Consider the following 15808-nt stretch of genomic DNA (forward strand, 5'->3'; position numbering starts at 1 on the left):
CAAGTGCAGCCTATGAATTTTGGCAGATACATCTTCATTAGGTGTTGGGCATTGGTAATTTAGTGCTCCATTTTAAATAACTAGCCATTTTGTATAAATGCCAAAGACAATCTAACCTAGCATCTCAATCTGCTTCTCAGAAGGAAAAAATTTAAAATGCTATGGGCCTTTCTCCAAAAACTACTTTACAGAAACTGTGTGACAAAATGAACTTTCCACATCTCCAAAATGCACAATCCAGTGAACTCTGAATATTTTTATTCGTATACTGTCTTTTGCATCAGGCTCTCAAATAGTTGAAATACTTGTCAGCTGGCACTAGCCTGTCAAGAAGCACATACATACACACACACCCCTATATACATGCACAGAGGCATACACACACATACACAGCATATATATATATAGCGCATATATATAGCACATACACACGCACGCGCGCACACACATACAGAGTAATTTCTGACATTTCCTGGGGAAAAAATGAATTGACTTGTCCATGGATTAACAAGAAGCATGTAGCAGAAAAAAAATCAAACTTTTCAGCTTATTTTTGAGGATGCAGTTGCATGAGATAACCGAGGCAATCTAATAGCGTACTACTACAAGAAGGGAAAGTCCTCCCCACCCCTTCCTTTGCACCTGCTCTGGAATTCACCTGACCCCTCAGTGATTCAGCCCATTAAGCTAGCAGAAAACTATTCACTTCTTTTGCTGCTTCAAACCTCTGCTAGCTCAGCAATCCTTTCAGCTCCAGCAAGTTAACAGATCAGCTCAATCTGCTTATTTCCTACCTTACACAGCTCCTACTTTCAAAGGCCTTTCTAAATACCACAATATTCTTTATTTAATTTATGACATTATCACATGGAGATCAAGCAGCCAAGCAGCCAAAATGTATTGGTCAAATAAGACACAAAATATTCCGTAAGGATGCCAACCATCTCTCCCGTAACAGAAAATCAGAAAGTGCTGTATCATCGCTCTTAATTTCTCTTTTAATCCATCATTGGCATGTAAACCTCCAATTAATCTATCATCCACCCTCAGCCCATTCTGGCAGTCAAAATTCTTTCATCAGTGTGGTGATGGGACATGGGTTCCTGATAACAGTAGCTTAGTTTATTGATGCTCAGAAAAACTGCAAACAATGGCAGGAGTTCTGCAGCCATACACAAACTTGAAACATTAATTTTGCCTTCTGTTCATGTCATTGCAAAGTGCATTTTATTAAGAAAAGCCAGGAGCAAACTATTTTTGTCATCTACGCTTTTGTCATTAGATACCAGTATTACAGCAACAGGAAAAGTAAAAAGATGACAAGTACTGTTTTCCACCATCCATTTCATATTTCTTTCTTTTAATTTTAAGTGCTGTAGCCAATAAATACCAGGTACAGTAAGTCACCAAATAGGAGCTGGAAAGCTTAATCTGTCCCTTAACATAATATTCTGATTTTTCCATTAGTGATTTTTCTGTGCTTTTCACTTATGCAGAATGGACCCCTCTCCAAACAATAAACTGGCCAAGAATACATTTAATCTCGTATCCTATGTAAAATGCTCACACTAACACAGACACATAATCACATAATGAGACCCATTCCCAGAATTAATATGAGAAGAAATGCATCCTTCTGTTTTAAATGCAACTATTCTTCTCAGTCACAAAATGTCAGGTGAGAGTTTTACTCGCTGTGTAATTTCAAGAACAAAGAGAAAAGAAAAAAAAAAATCAGTAAAAAAGTCTCACTTGTGAAATATGGTTGATTGAAGATTCCATGCGTCGAAGCTGGGATGCCTGGATATCCAGCATTTGGAGAACATTGTTGGCCAAAGTGTTGATCAGATAGGCTACGCTTGCTAATGACTGGGTTGTGTAGGCTTTGGTTTCTTCCAGGGCTCGCTGCTTATCTGCTGACTAAAAGCAGAAATAAAAGGTTTATTTAGTAAAGTCTCTCACACAAAGATTCTTGAATGAACTCCTTTTGCAGGTCTTTAAAGGACAAAGAATTACACCAGTCAAACTAATTTTACATCAAAGTTACCATTTTTCCTCCTTTCCATTCATTCCACAAAATTAAGAATTAAGGAATTAAGCTAGCATAGAACACGCTCATCTTTTCTTGAAATACTTAAAGTGCAACTTTTTATACTGCATTTTAGCAATAAACTTTAAAAGCACTCTGAGATACTTATTCTTTAGTTCTTCTAAAGTTTGTACTATTTAGAACCATTTAGTTCTTCTAAACTTTGTACTTCAATTAGATCTCGTAACAGCCTGCAAGGATCTGGCAAATACCATATTCCTCATCTCTCCCAATTATTTAGACCTCATTAACGCCACAAATGGTCGTTCACAGTGAATGAACTATAATTACTCCCTTAAAATGGTAGCTGAATAAAATGTGAGAGGAATCATTTTTAAAAAGAACAAGTCCATGTTTTCTTTTTAAACGTTTTGTGCTTTTTCACATTGTCAGTATTTTCTTCTATGATGAATTAGTATGATCCATTTTTCTAGTAGCAGAGCACCTAAAAATATTTAAGCTATCAAGCCAGAAGACATCCATTAGAAGTTTAAAAACATACATACATTTCAAACATTAAAAATAATAAGCTAAGAGTCTAGTTGTCAGGGTTCTGTGTTTCTTCTTGAATAATAGTTAACATCACTAAGATCTAATTCAGTACAAAGAATACAGATTAAAGCACTGGTAAAACATACAATTAAGACGCTAAGAAACTTTCCAGTTTCCAAGGCTTTGGAATACACTGAATTTCACTTTTAGGTGATCTTTAGCCACCTCACAGGCTGATGGTGCTGTTTCTAAAGCAACAGTTGACAAATGTTCTCTACTCCCACCTGCTGTTATAGTACTATATTTCATAATTTCCTTTCCTTTATATATTATTCACAGAGGTTGGGTATCAAGATTCAAGACGTGCTTTTATTAGAGGGAGAATATAAAGTCATTCCATGTCTTTCAGCACAAGCTGAATCTACCATCCATTTTAGTATATGTACTTTGGGAAACATTGAAAGTAAGCATATATCTATTTCAGGAAAATAATTCTTACAGCCCAAAATACTTCCTAAAACCTTGTAGTAAGACTCCACTAGCTTTCAAGAAAAAAAAAAAAAAACAAACCACACCCATGTAAACACAGACATGGGACTTCAATTAAATGCGCACATGAAAGATATTCAACACTTTCTTTCCTGGCAACCTCTCCTGTGTCCACAAACAACAACGGTAACTTGGTTGGCCTGTTAGCATTCCTTCTTCTTGCAAGCCACACTGGTACCACTTCCTAGTCTGCTTCTGAACAGCAGCGGCTGCTCTTCAGCCATACAAGAGCTCCCACAATGGTGCAGGAGGGGAGAAACGCTGTAGAAGGTAAGCATTCTTGCCTGGCTCGCTCTTTCCCATGCAGCAGACAAAACCAGACCCAGCAGCAGAAGGAACCGAAAATTTTAGGAGACAGCTTCTCAAGGCACAGTATGATGATGTTCCCCAATAGAGAACGCTTGTAAAGGCTGCCTTATATCCAGCTATAAAGAAGTTAGATAAATGCTATCCCCAGACCCTGTTAAAGAACTCATGACTTTTAGCCAGCTGGATAGCATGTCTTTTTATATAAAAGAGCTCCAAACTCAGCTTAAGGACTCCCAAATGAAGGAATACAGAGCTCTCTACCTCTGCTCTCACACTGTTGGCTTATAAATTCACTCTGTCTTGCCTCCTCCCTACTGATAACCTAAGCTCAGTCTGCAAATGTCACTACAGAAGGCATAGATACCACTGGACACTTTCACAGCTATTCAAGCAATTTCTGAATGGCAATAATAAAAATGACCAGAAGCTTGTCAGTTTTGCCCTGCAGCTGCTGACAAAGTCTATTTATAGAAGCTGAAACTGCTGATTTACATTAGCACACTGTACATCCAGAATAGCTAAGTGGAAGCCAGCAAACAGTATTTTTTCATTAATAGCTGAAGTGTTTGAACAAAAGGAAAACAATCTACCATTTTAGAAATTATGAGCCTCTGCTACGGTTTCACTGCTTAAAGAAGTACAAATATGAATAAGTGTTCAGAGCTAGTCCTTCCACTTACGTAGCCTAACAGCTGAATTCAAGTCATCCCCATTCACACCAGTTCAAACCAACAAGGAACCGGCTTCTCAGTGTTCAAACACGTTAAAAATTTCATAAAACAACAATCCTACAAACACATTTGGAACCGTTATCAGCACAAAAACTCTTTTGATTGAGAGGTCTAGTTTGTGTATTTGGCTGATAACCTGAACAACTATGATTTGCTCTGCAGGCCTTTATACAGAGCCCAAAGTTCCCTGAAGCAAACTCCAGTCATGCTTGGCACAGCAAAATTAAAGTTTGAACTTTCTCCCTGTGTACTGAAAGATGCAGAATGTGTTGAATTGTCAAATTAAAATGACTATTTGAACCGACTATTGCCAAGCCATTTCACAACAAAAACAAAAAAAATTAATTAATGACAGCATTTTAAAACAATCAAGTTTACCCTAAAAACTTTCAAGAGATGAAAACTTGGGTCTCACACAACAACTAGGAAAAACAGTCTGGAATACTTCTAGCAAATCTAAAGCTCCCCTGTGGAGATGTAATAATAAATGTCAGTTAAAATTTAACTTGAAATGGTTAAGTTGTGTTTAGCACAAAATCTAACTTTAAATTTGGAAAGTAGATTTCCAGAGATGGTATCTTATCATATGCTCCTATGTAACAAGCTCCCCATGCATACTCCCAATGCACATAAAATTATATTGCTTACAACTGCTGCCATGCTCAAACCTAGCAACAGATTTAGACAACTAAATGGTACACTGATAACCATCTGAGTATGTAACTATGTAACTAAAGGGATTTCTGCAAGTAAGGTCATGATTTCAAGTTAACAGTAAACCAAATTCAAACATAACCCTCATCAGACTAAGATCTGATACTCTGATCTTCAGAAAACCAAAATACCAGCCAATATGCTTCATACCTGACTGTAAGGCAGACAAAAAGTTATTTCAATAGCCACACCGATCAAAATTCTCTAGAGAAAGATAAAAATACTACCTTGGCCCTAATCAAACTGATAGCCTCTCTACAGTAGTTTCAGTAACCTATAGAATACTGTTTCTATGTAGAATATTGAAAACAAGAGAAACATATTCTGCTATGTTTGTTATAACAAAATAAAGACTCATTACCATGAATATTTAAGGATATTAACCAGAGTCCTTGAAGCCCTTCAGTTCTCAGAAACGTTGCAGTCAGCATGATCAAGAACTGGTAGCAAGTATGTTTTCAGTGCCCTGGCCTAAATTAAATGCCATGAAACAGACCATTGAATATCTCTCCATTTTAAAGTTTTTAAATACCTTTAATCTAGCTCTCACGCACATGAATTTCTGCATGCCTATGAAAAAAACTGACATCATAACATCTATACATACATCACTCTTAAGGAAGCAATGCTTCCAACTGTTTGATTGGCTTGATCTGTACTTTTTTAAAATGGATATTAAATTTAAGAAATCAAAGCCATTGTTTGACAAATAAGTTTTCTACAACACTGCCAACATCGTCAGCCTCTCATTCCTAGTCCTAACACATCCATTCAGTTGTGACAGTACTGTATCTGTAGGGCTGCATGGTGGATTGAGTACCTAATCTAGTTTACAGATAACCTAAGAAACAAATGGTTATTTTAAACTCCAATCAATTCCATTATCTTCCCTGCCATGCAAACTTGCAAACACTTCCACTAGCAAAACTAAGTAGATGCCACAAAGGAAGCGCAAATCATGTTTGCTGAATTATGGTTTGAGCAACTAATCATATCATGGAGCCTCAGGTTCTAGTTTCATCAGTGGAAGTTTCATCTAGTTTCACCTGTGGAAGTAGAGCTTCCCAACACAAACTGCACAATCCCTTTGCTGTAGTGAATTAGAGCAGGAGGCAAGTCCCAAATGAAAGTTATTTGATCCATAAACCAAATTATGAGTTCTCCCTCATGCAGACCACTGCATAGCCACAGAAACACAAGGAAGCACACAATCAAGAATAATGAGGGAAGAACTACCCAGAGTTGCTCTTCTTGCTAGAGAAAAGAAACAAGTAGAGGAAAGTAGACATCATTGCAGTTTTGCCAGCCCTCCAGTACCAGTTGTTTTTTTTTTTCACAACACCTGTGCACAGTGCTACATTTGTTTCACTTAATATTTTTCCATTAACTGTGTTAAGAATGCTGCTGTGTCTCCACCTCTGAAACTTTCATCTTCGACTTTTCAAACAATTTTAAGAAGATACTTGAGCATCACAGCTGGATCATCTTCACAGCCTTAAAAAGATAAAATGTTTGGATCATTGATGTCTTCTGTGCCCACATTATCCAATTTACACACAGCAGCTTAGCATCTATTCTGTTTATCATTTTTCTCCACACAATGCACACATCAGGTGGTCCACACTGAGTCACAAAGCTGCATCCTGTTCTCCTGCTCTTGAGCAGTAAGCAAGAGCACTATTTTAACTCACCACAGATTGCTCCTCTGATGCTCCTGCCCACCACGTATGGGGCGAGGATGGTGTCAGCTACCACTGGGAGAGGCTACTACCTCTGCTGCAGCAGGAAATGGTACCCCATGCACCTAGACACAGCAGCAGCCATTGCTCTGCCCAGCTCTCCCCTGGAGAATGTTTTCCACTTGTAGGAAGCACCCACTACTAAAACAGGTTTTTTGCCTTGTCCAGGAAACAAACAAACAAAAACCTATAGACAGGATGGATCCAGTCTGAGAGCTACAACATAGACTACAGTGACTACTCTATACAACGCTGGGCTTTTAGATAACAGCAGATCAAAGTCATTCAAGTCAGCTATGAATGTACAGACTTCAAATTCAGTCAGAAAAGGCATGTATTACATACACAGTGCAATAGTATGCGCTCGCTTTCAGACACTAGAGAAATACTAACAGTTTCCACTTCCACATGCCAAAGAAAGATGGACACTAAGTCTAACACAGCTCAGGAAAGATGATATAAATGTTCACCTGAAAATATTTCTCATTTTTATATTAGATTGTATAACCCAAATTGCTAGCATGAGAAAGGATGTGGAATTCAACTTGCACTAAGTGCAAAGATGACTACTTTTCATGTCAGGATGCAGAGCCTAGGCATCACTTTTTCTAGCCACTCTGAAAGTTCCATTTACATAGCACAACTACATTACCAAATTTGCATAAGAAATGGCCTGGACTCCTGAGTATGTAAGATATCCTTTTACTTTAGGAATTAAACCTCTCAGTGTTTCTTCTCCTGCCTAGGAAAATACAAACTTTTGTATTTATACAAGCAATATAAAAGCAAATTACAAAGAAGAAAAAATTATACTGAATGGAGAGTGTGGGGCAGACGAGAGAGTAAGACAGGCAGTAAGGTATGCAAAATGCCAAAATAATTTGGCCAAATGAATTTATGCATTTACATAGTAATATTTAGATGTCAAAGTGGAAGCTGAAGTTACACAGTTTGACATCGGACTAACTACACCGAAAAGTGTGTCCAGAATCTAATAATCAGTTCCCCAACATATACATATCTTGCTATTGGTTAAAACAGTACTGTTTAGTGAAACAAAATTCATATTTAATATATGTGACAAAAAAGTAACAGTGAAATTTTAAGAATGAGGCAGAAGATTAGGTTCATTTAATCAATATAACAGTTGTTTCCTTTGATTACTGTTAATATAAACCCAAGCAAGCATTTGTCTAAGACCAGCAAGCAAAACCCCTCAGGTTTCTGTTGGGGTTGCATCAGCTTCAAGAAGCCTCAAGAACAAAAGCTGCATGCCACAGAGTTCAATAAACTTGTGTTATTCGGTACGAAATGTGCCCAACTGTGATACTCACAAAGCACGCTTCAGTTTTTCTGTGAAAAATAGAAGATTGAACTCTTATATCATCCTTTCCATTTTATTTGTTGCTGAATTCCTTGAAGTTACTGAAAGCCTCATACATAATTAAATATTTTACACACATTTATTCAACTGCACAGATGGTATTTGCTTAGCCCATCCAAGTGCTTTCTGAGGTCTTTTCGTAAGCTAGAAAAAACGATTGCGAAGAAAACTGAGCATCATTATCCAATAATTATGCCAAAATCATGCCAAAAAGTTACATAACTGCCAGTGAAAAATACAATAGCTTTCTGTTTTAACAAACTACCTCATTAAATACTTACTTGCTAAAGAATATCCCTTACTCCTTCACTACCAGAACCACTCATTCCCAGCATGAAAAACATATACCATACAATTCGTTAAGTAGTTGATCTATAACATGCAGGTGAAACAAGCATGAAAAAGCAGAAGCAATCACTGACATGTTAGAACAGAAGGAAATGAGATCTCCCAGAGCTCCTGAAAAAATAAATGCCATAGAACTATCAGAAAACCTCAAAATTTCCCTATTGGGTGTGCAGGAGGATCCATATATTCTATCAGTACATTGAACATGGGGGGGAAACCCAGTCTACCTGTTCTTCAGTATAACCAGAGCTCCAAAGTACTTGGAGTTGGGGGTAGATTTTTTTGTTCTCTGTCAATTGTAATACTATAATCTCCAAATTCAACTCTATGTATAAACATTTTTCTCTACATAATTACTTATTCATGTAATTATTGCTGTTATCATTATTTTAGGAAGTGGGAGGGCTAGCTTGATCGCCTCATGACTCTCCTCAAATGTATACACATTTATTTTAAACTTAAGGAGAGCTGGTAGTCAGCATGCCCATTTACATGTACTCTACACCCTAAACATTATGAATTAATCAAACGTTAAGAAACATAAGCAAACAACATTTCAGATACAAATGGGAAACATTTCTTCATACATACCCTTCCACAAATCCACTGATAAGTTCCCTGTCAACTTTCTATCATTCTGTATCCAAAAGAATACACAAGCAGCAAGATACACTGAGACCACGCAACAGGGAAGGCAACAAGATTAATGGGAGTGATAATTTGGCATACAGCTTAGTAGAAATGGTAGCTATAGACTTTGGAGACAGAATATTTTACTTCACAATAGTTTTAACATGACATTATCTGGACAGTTAACTAAAGTAACCTGCTGGACAACTTTTTGTCCCATCTGTGAAGAACGGAGCATGTTAGTCTCCTTTTTTTATTAGTGAACTACTCTCAGAACTGACAACACACAATGCAAGAATTGGTACTACAATGAAATTGGAGTTGTAGGTGGACCATCCAGGCACAGACAGAGGTTACAGTCAGGTACCTAAACCATCCCACCTTACAAACATCTGTCAAACAGAAAAGTACATTTCTTCACAATTGTATCCAAAGTCTCTCCTCAACACCTAAATGAAAGCATTTCACATGAAGTGCTTTTAAAATTTAAACACCTTTAAATATGACGTTACTGAAGTAAACTCTTCTGAATAAAACTCAAAAGAAATGGGATTAGGAGTACTCTCATAGTATTGTGAATTCTGTATATTCTAAATCTAATCAAACACATCACCTTCTGAGCTGAGATCACACAGTAATCTAAGCACAGCAATCAAGAAAGCTGTATAAGGAACTTTGGCATTTAGGCCAAATGTAATCATTACAGAAGATACCAGTTTTAGAATTAAGAATGCTTAAAACCTATCATTAGATTTTATAATTCAAACAACATTCAAAGAGCAAGCAATAAATGCAATATTTAAAAAAGAAAAGCCATTTCCAAATGCAAGGTTAATTGCATTCATCATATTCCACTGATATGACTATAAATATAAATAAGGTTATTTCCATTTTTATAATTAAATTATGATGATAATTTAGGTTAATTTATCTGCACACTAATAACAAGCATGCTAGCTCAGGAGTATACTCTCAGTATTCATGCTTTTGTAAAGTCTTTGACATCAGGTTGTTCTGTTTTTCAGATTACTAAAAAACTATAATGATGCACTAAATGTCACTAGAATTTCTTGATCATAAGTGTGACTTCCTAATTTTTAAGCCAGCTGAAACTCAGCATCAGTAATCCACTGCAGTCAATATCAGGTCATTTGCATTAAGTTGAAGTCTTGTTTTCATTGCAGTTGATTCATTTGATATGTTCATTTCTGTGCTGAGCCTCAAAATGTAGGTTTGATTAACAGCTAGGAAAGCTAACTTTCAAAAAAATATGCATGAAATATACATACCTCCTATATACTTGCACCACTGTTTTGATGCTGTCAGCATCATTGCAACAAATCTGTCATGTGTTTCCCTTAACCGTCACCAGGATCACACTTAGTATTTATTTCCATACATTCACAATCACAGATGACCAGTTTTCACAGAATCATAGAATCGTTTAGGTTGGAAAAGACCTTTAAGATCATCAAGTCCAACTGTTAGCCTAACACTGCCAAGTCCACCACTAAACCATGTCCCTAAGCACCACATCTACCCGTCTTTTAAATACATCCAGGGATGGGGACTTAGCCACTTCCCTGGGCAGTCTGTTCCAGTGCCTGACTATCCTTTTGGTGAAGAAGTTTTTCCTAATATCCAACCTAAACCTCCCCTGGTACAACTTGAGGCCATTTCCTCTTGTCCTATCGCTTGTTACTTGGGAGAAGAGACCAACCCCCCACCTCGCTACAACCTCCTTTCGGGTAGTTGTCGAGAGCTATAAGGTCTCCCCTCAGCCTCCTCTTCTCCAAACTAAACAACCCCAATTCCCCCAGCTGCTCCTCAGAAGACTTGTGCTCCAGAGGCAACCAGCCTCGTTGCCCTTCTTTGGCCACGCTCCAGTACCTCAATGTCCTTCTTGTAGGGAGGGGCCCAAAACTGAACACAGTAGTCAAGGTGCAGCCTCACCAGTACTGAGTACAAGGGGCCAATCACTTCCCTAGTCCTGCTGGCCACACTATTCCTGATACAAGCCAGGATGCTGTTTTTCACATGCAAATGTCCTGCTCTCCAAAACTAGCAAGTTCCTATTCTTTGAAAGTAGAGCCAAAGTCTTGTTTATGCAAAAAAAAAAAAAAAACCAGGGCATGCTGCATTCATATAAACCTACTAGACAAGGTTGTAATAAAGTTTGTTCAACACATAAATAATATAGTTTAAAATGATAGATTGGAAGAAACTGAACAGCATGATAGCATCCAAATGTATTTGCATCTGAAATGTAGTTAACGTAGTTATATTAATAGTTATTCATCACTGATTTACAGCATCAGATGTAGCTCTCACTTGAGAAGCAAGCAGCAGTGAGAGAAACCTATTCCCCACGTGCATTTAAGACTCACTGCTCATTCTGTTAATCAATGCAGGCTTCACCTTACTCTGCTAGCTCTTCTGCAGTAACACAGCTGAGGGAAGTGCATCATTTTCTAGTTCATACAACAACATAATTATTATTAGAGTTCCAAATACAAGGCCAATTTTGGCTTTAATACCAGTACAAAATCAACATATTTGTGGCCATAAGAGACTATGCCAATACAAATCTGCTGAACGAAGAACCTCAGAACAGCAAAGATCTGCAGGCTTAACTCTACTATCTCATCTATCTGCTGTTCTACAATTCCTCATTCACCACAGGTGCTTTAGCGTGCGGAGTTTTCACTGAGTGTACAAGTAAAAATCATTGATTAATTCAATTCAACTCAAATTTGATTTTACAGCTACTTGATAAAAATAAAACAAGTCATTGTAGCATTTGCAAAAGTTACTTTTCAGATGCAAAGCGGCCTTCAGAAGGTAAACTACAATCCCATAGTAATTACATTCTGCTGTACAAAAAAAAAAAATGTTATTTTCACCAATTGTTTCCTCCTTAGCAATATCAGATGAACAGATTTTCTCTCTCTCTCTCTCTCTCTCAAGAAATCTGACAAAATCTACCATTGCCTAGAAAGGATGTCTATTTCAGCTTCCCAAAACATTATCCAGTCACAGGGGTTTATGTAACATCTGAGTTATTTCCCAGCTTTGCCAGTTTCTTCGTTCCACTATAAATTCAATTCATTACATAGCAATGACTGAGGCCAACTAATGGCTTTAATTTAGAATCACAGGCAGAGTTATCTGTGGCAGTAGAAGCAGGTTCTGCTTCCAAGTGTCCACTGCCAGACGTTACAATCTCATAGCAAGAAAAGCTAAGTAGGACGTGCAGCCATGTCATCCACCATCACAGTTTATAGCCTAATGTACTAATGTAATTAGTCAGATGGCAGGACAGCTTGTAATTGCCAGAGTGTAACTGCAGCATATAAGGGGGAAGATATACACCCTATTCAGCCAATAGCTCCCAAAAGAGAGGCAGGCAAATGTGGAGATGACACCCGCATCAGCTATCACAGCTACATCAGGCTGCCATTGAGCTGTGCTGCAGAGTCCCACTTTGCTAGGCACTGTAAGGAGGAGTAAGGTAATCCAAGGAACACAAGCTGCTGGAAAGCCTTTGCTGTCTGTCCACAACAAATACGATCCTGTTATCCTCATAACTCTTCCCCCATTGTCAAGCCAACTAACACAAGCCTTTCAATTGCCATTCACTGTCCCTACTGCCTCACATGAGCACGCACCAAAATTTTATCATTCTAGAAGTTATTACATTTTAAATCAGCTACTTTGATAACTATGGCTAAAAAAAAGCTTTAAGAGAAATAAAGTGGCATGGCTACCGAGTCAGGAGTATGCCATTTCAAAGAAGGTAGCCAGAGGAGAGGGCTTAAACTAACTGGGGGCAGGAATTTGCATAATCACTCTCCATTTCTAGGAAATAACCACACTTGGATCACACAAATCCCTTCACAGTGATCAGTTAACTCTAAATTTGAAATTATTCTTACTTGGCCCTTTTTAAAGCTGCTGCCAATTCAGACATACTGAAAGGAACAAACTGTCTTCAGATACATGCCCACAATCTGACAGAACAACAAAAAAAATCCTTTTATTTCATATAAGTAGAGATCAAAATAAGAAACCTTCACACAACAGTTGCAACATACAATACTCCTCTCGGAGGCAACAGAACCATTGACAGCACACTAGAACTCCAAAACCTAGAGATTTATGCTCAAATTAGCAGAGCCTGGGAGAGCTGCAGTGGCAGTTGATCAGCTCTAAACCACAGAACTAAAAAATCAGAAGGAGCTTCCCTGTGTTTCTCCATGAAAGGTTCCCCCATCTCTCCCACTTTTTTTTTTGCTTTTAAACAAACAAACAAACAAACAGGACAGCCTTCCTTGCCTATTGTAGAACCATCTAAAGGCCAAAGTCTCTGGCTCCTTCAACGCTGCATCATCACATATGCCAGACTCCTATCACCCAAAATGCACATTTGCACCCCCATTACATGACCAGACACAAATATACTCTTGCCTGACCCTGAAAAAACCACAACAGTCCACACAACTCACAGGCCTTTTGCCTTGCCCTCACTGGAAGATCTTGCCAGAAAGAGAGCAGAAGCAAGCAGACAACAGGTCGATTTGTTCTTGATACCCATGTTCAGCCTGCTGAAAGCTGACCTCTGTTCTACTACCCATCTGCTGAAGGTGGTGGTAACACTCGATGACACCCACCCATAGCCGAATCAAGGATGAAGTCTAACTAAACAATCATGATCAACAAAAAAAAGTGAAAGAAAGTTAGTAAAAGTTCACTCTGAAAACTGCTAAGCAAAACCAGCGCCTTCTTATTCAATAGATTTGTTCCCTATGTGCCCTGAGAGCTGTATCTGCTCACTTTTCTGGCAAAGAATGTTTTTACAACCTTTTGCTCCCGTTACCATAGCACTGGACAAAACACAATATTGGCCGAGTGAGAATGGGATTCTGGCCTCTTATGCAGAGACTGATCTCCAAACCCTAGATCTCTCTTGTGCACTTCTTGAGTAACTAGTGAACATTTAATAAATATAAAAGTCACGTCCTCAAGAGAGGAGTCCTAGCCTAATTCCCAAGGGTAGACTGCTAGAAACAAGGGTTTTTCAGAAGTTTATCAATTTTGTTCATGTTTGTAATAGAGCTGTCAACATATAAAAAACCAGACCGTTGCAGGAGGCTTTTCATTTTAACTAGACTCAAACTTTGCTATGCTGCTACAATTTAAGAATCTCAGAAAGTAAGCAGAAAAAAACCTTTTCTGCAGGCACTGTAATTAGTCGTTATTCTCTTTTTCCCAGTTTAACCAGTAGTTTTGGTCCATTTACTTCAAAATTAGAAACAAACCTTCTGTCAATTGCTATGTAGCTTAAGAACAGTAAGCAAAGTTGCTATATTCAACCTGCAGCATATAACTTACCACCACAGCATCAAGTTTTCTGTAATTATTTCCAGTGAGATCTGTATTTTACACACACGTTTTCCTAACATGACCTACTTTCACACTAATTGCAGTGCTTCTTGCCCAGAAAGAGACTGTTCTATGCCAGCGGTAACTCAATTTTTTAAAGCAATATAAGGACATTTTACATGCATAAAAGGATGTGCATTTGATCTCCCATGTTAACTACACTGCAACTGCAATGCAGTCATCTCCACACAATTTAAATACTACTTCTTTTTGCAAATTAGCCAATTACTTATTTTAAGAATTAACAAGTGTCACACTGAGGTATAAAAAAACAATATGCTCGATAAACAAATCCAACTTGGGCAAAGTTTTTCTCCACATACAATAATTCTTACATTCCCCAGACTGGAAAACACTATGATTGTATTGCAGGTCACAGAGCCATTGCAGAATTTCTCTCTAGCAATGTAGAGAGTTGTCCATCTGCTAAAGATCAAGGATTTCATACAGTGAATGTTTAAGACTGCTGTCTTAGAGCAAAGTATTGGCATTACCTGATAGGCAAAACAATAGAACTGGACACTTCAGCAGAAGTGTTATGAATTCTACATGGTTGTTTTTACTCATTCACCCAAAGAAAGTAGATTATGTACCAAATACCTTCTTTGAATCAAGAGCATAGGAGGTTAATAAACTTAAATGACCACGACTAACCCCATGAGAATGACAGCAATACCAAACAAGAGTTTCTGTTTCTAAAAAGTTTAAAGTTCCTTTGTTCTAACGTTCAAATGTCAGTTGAAGACAGCACTTAACTATAACTCACGTGAACGCCACACAAAATTACATGCTAAGACTCTTTGAAATACACAACTTCAGCAATATCCCAGTCAACATCCAGAAGCAAATCTCTGTGCAGGACCTTGTAGAGGCAGCAGCCAAGGACATAGTTCTATCAGGACACCTTGCAAAGAATCAGACAGTCAAGTTATTTGGGATCCAACACAAGACAGATCTGTGTAAACTTGACAGCAATTACAAAATGAAAGATAAGCAGCACATACAATGGCACAAGTTCTACCAAGTCTGTCCTGAAAAAGTTGGTTATCACAAAAGCTGAAAGGGTGCTTCAGAAGAGAACAGATGAATGAATCAGACCAGGCCTCTGAAAGTAGTATAGAGCATCTGCAATGCCCAAAACTTAGCAGCTATCCATCTCTGCACATGTATTAATCATGTTCCAGACCTCAGCTTCCACTAAAGAACATTTTTTACCACAAAAGCACTTGCAGGGACTATTTTAATATTACTTTCTCAAAACACGCACACATTTTTTCTTTTCTCTGTTTGTCTAATGTGAGCCAGATTTCCATCAGCCCCTTTTAGATTTGTTCAGATACCGATTTCTGCACGTACTGGTGCTGTTCTGCCCAAGATCTGT

General features: G+C 37.9%; 1 protein-coding gene across 5 annotated transcripts in view; it reads right to left on the bottom strand.

The window, feature by feature from the left end:
* ABI2 (abl interactor 2) overlaps positions 1-15808 on the bottom strand; it is a 68238-nt gene that overhangs the window by 39071 nt on the left and 13359 nt on the right. For all 5 annotated transcript variants that reach the window (XM_082313081.1, XM_082313079.1, XM_082313080.1 and 2 more), the window contains exon 2: positions 1753-1920. In XM_082313081.1, the coding sequence (XP_082169207.1) occupies positions 1753-1920 (168 nt within the window). The remainder of the gene's footprint in view (positions 1-1752; positions 1921-15808) is intronic.

The sequence above is a fragment of the Platalea leucorodia genome, assembly GCF_965183815.1.
Source record: "Platalea leucorodia genome assembly, chromosome: 5".
In the NCBI taxonomy this organism is placed as follows: domain Eukaryota; kingdom Metazoa; phylum Chordata; class Aves; order Pelecaniformes; family Threskiornithidae; genus Platalea; species Platalea leucorodia.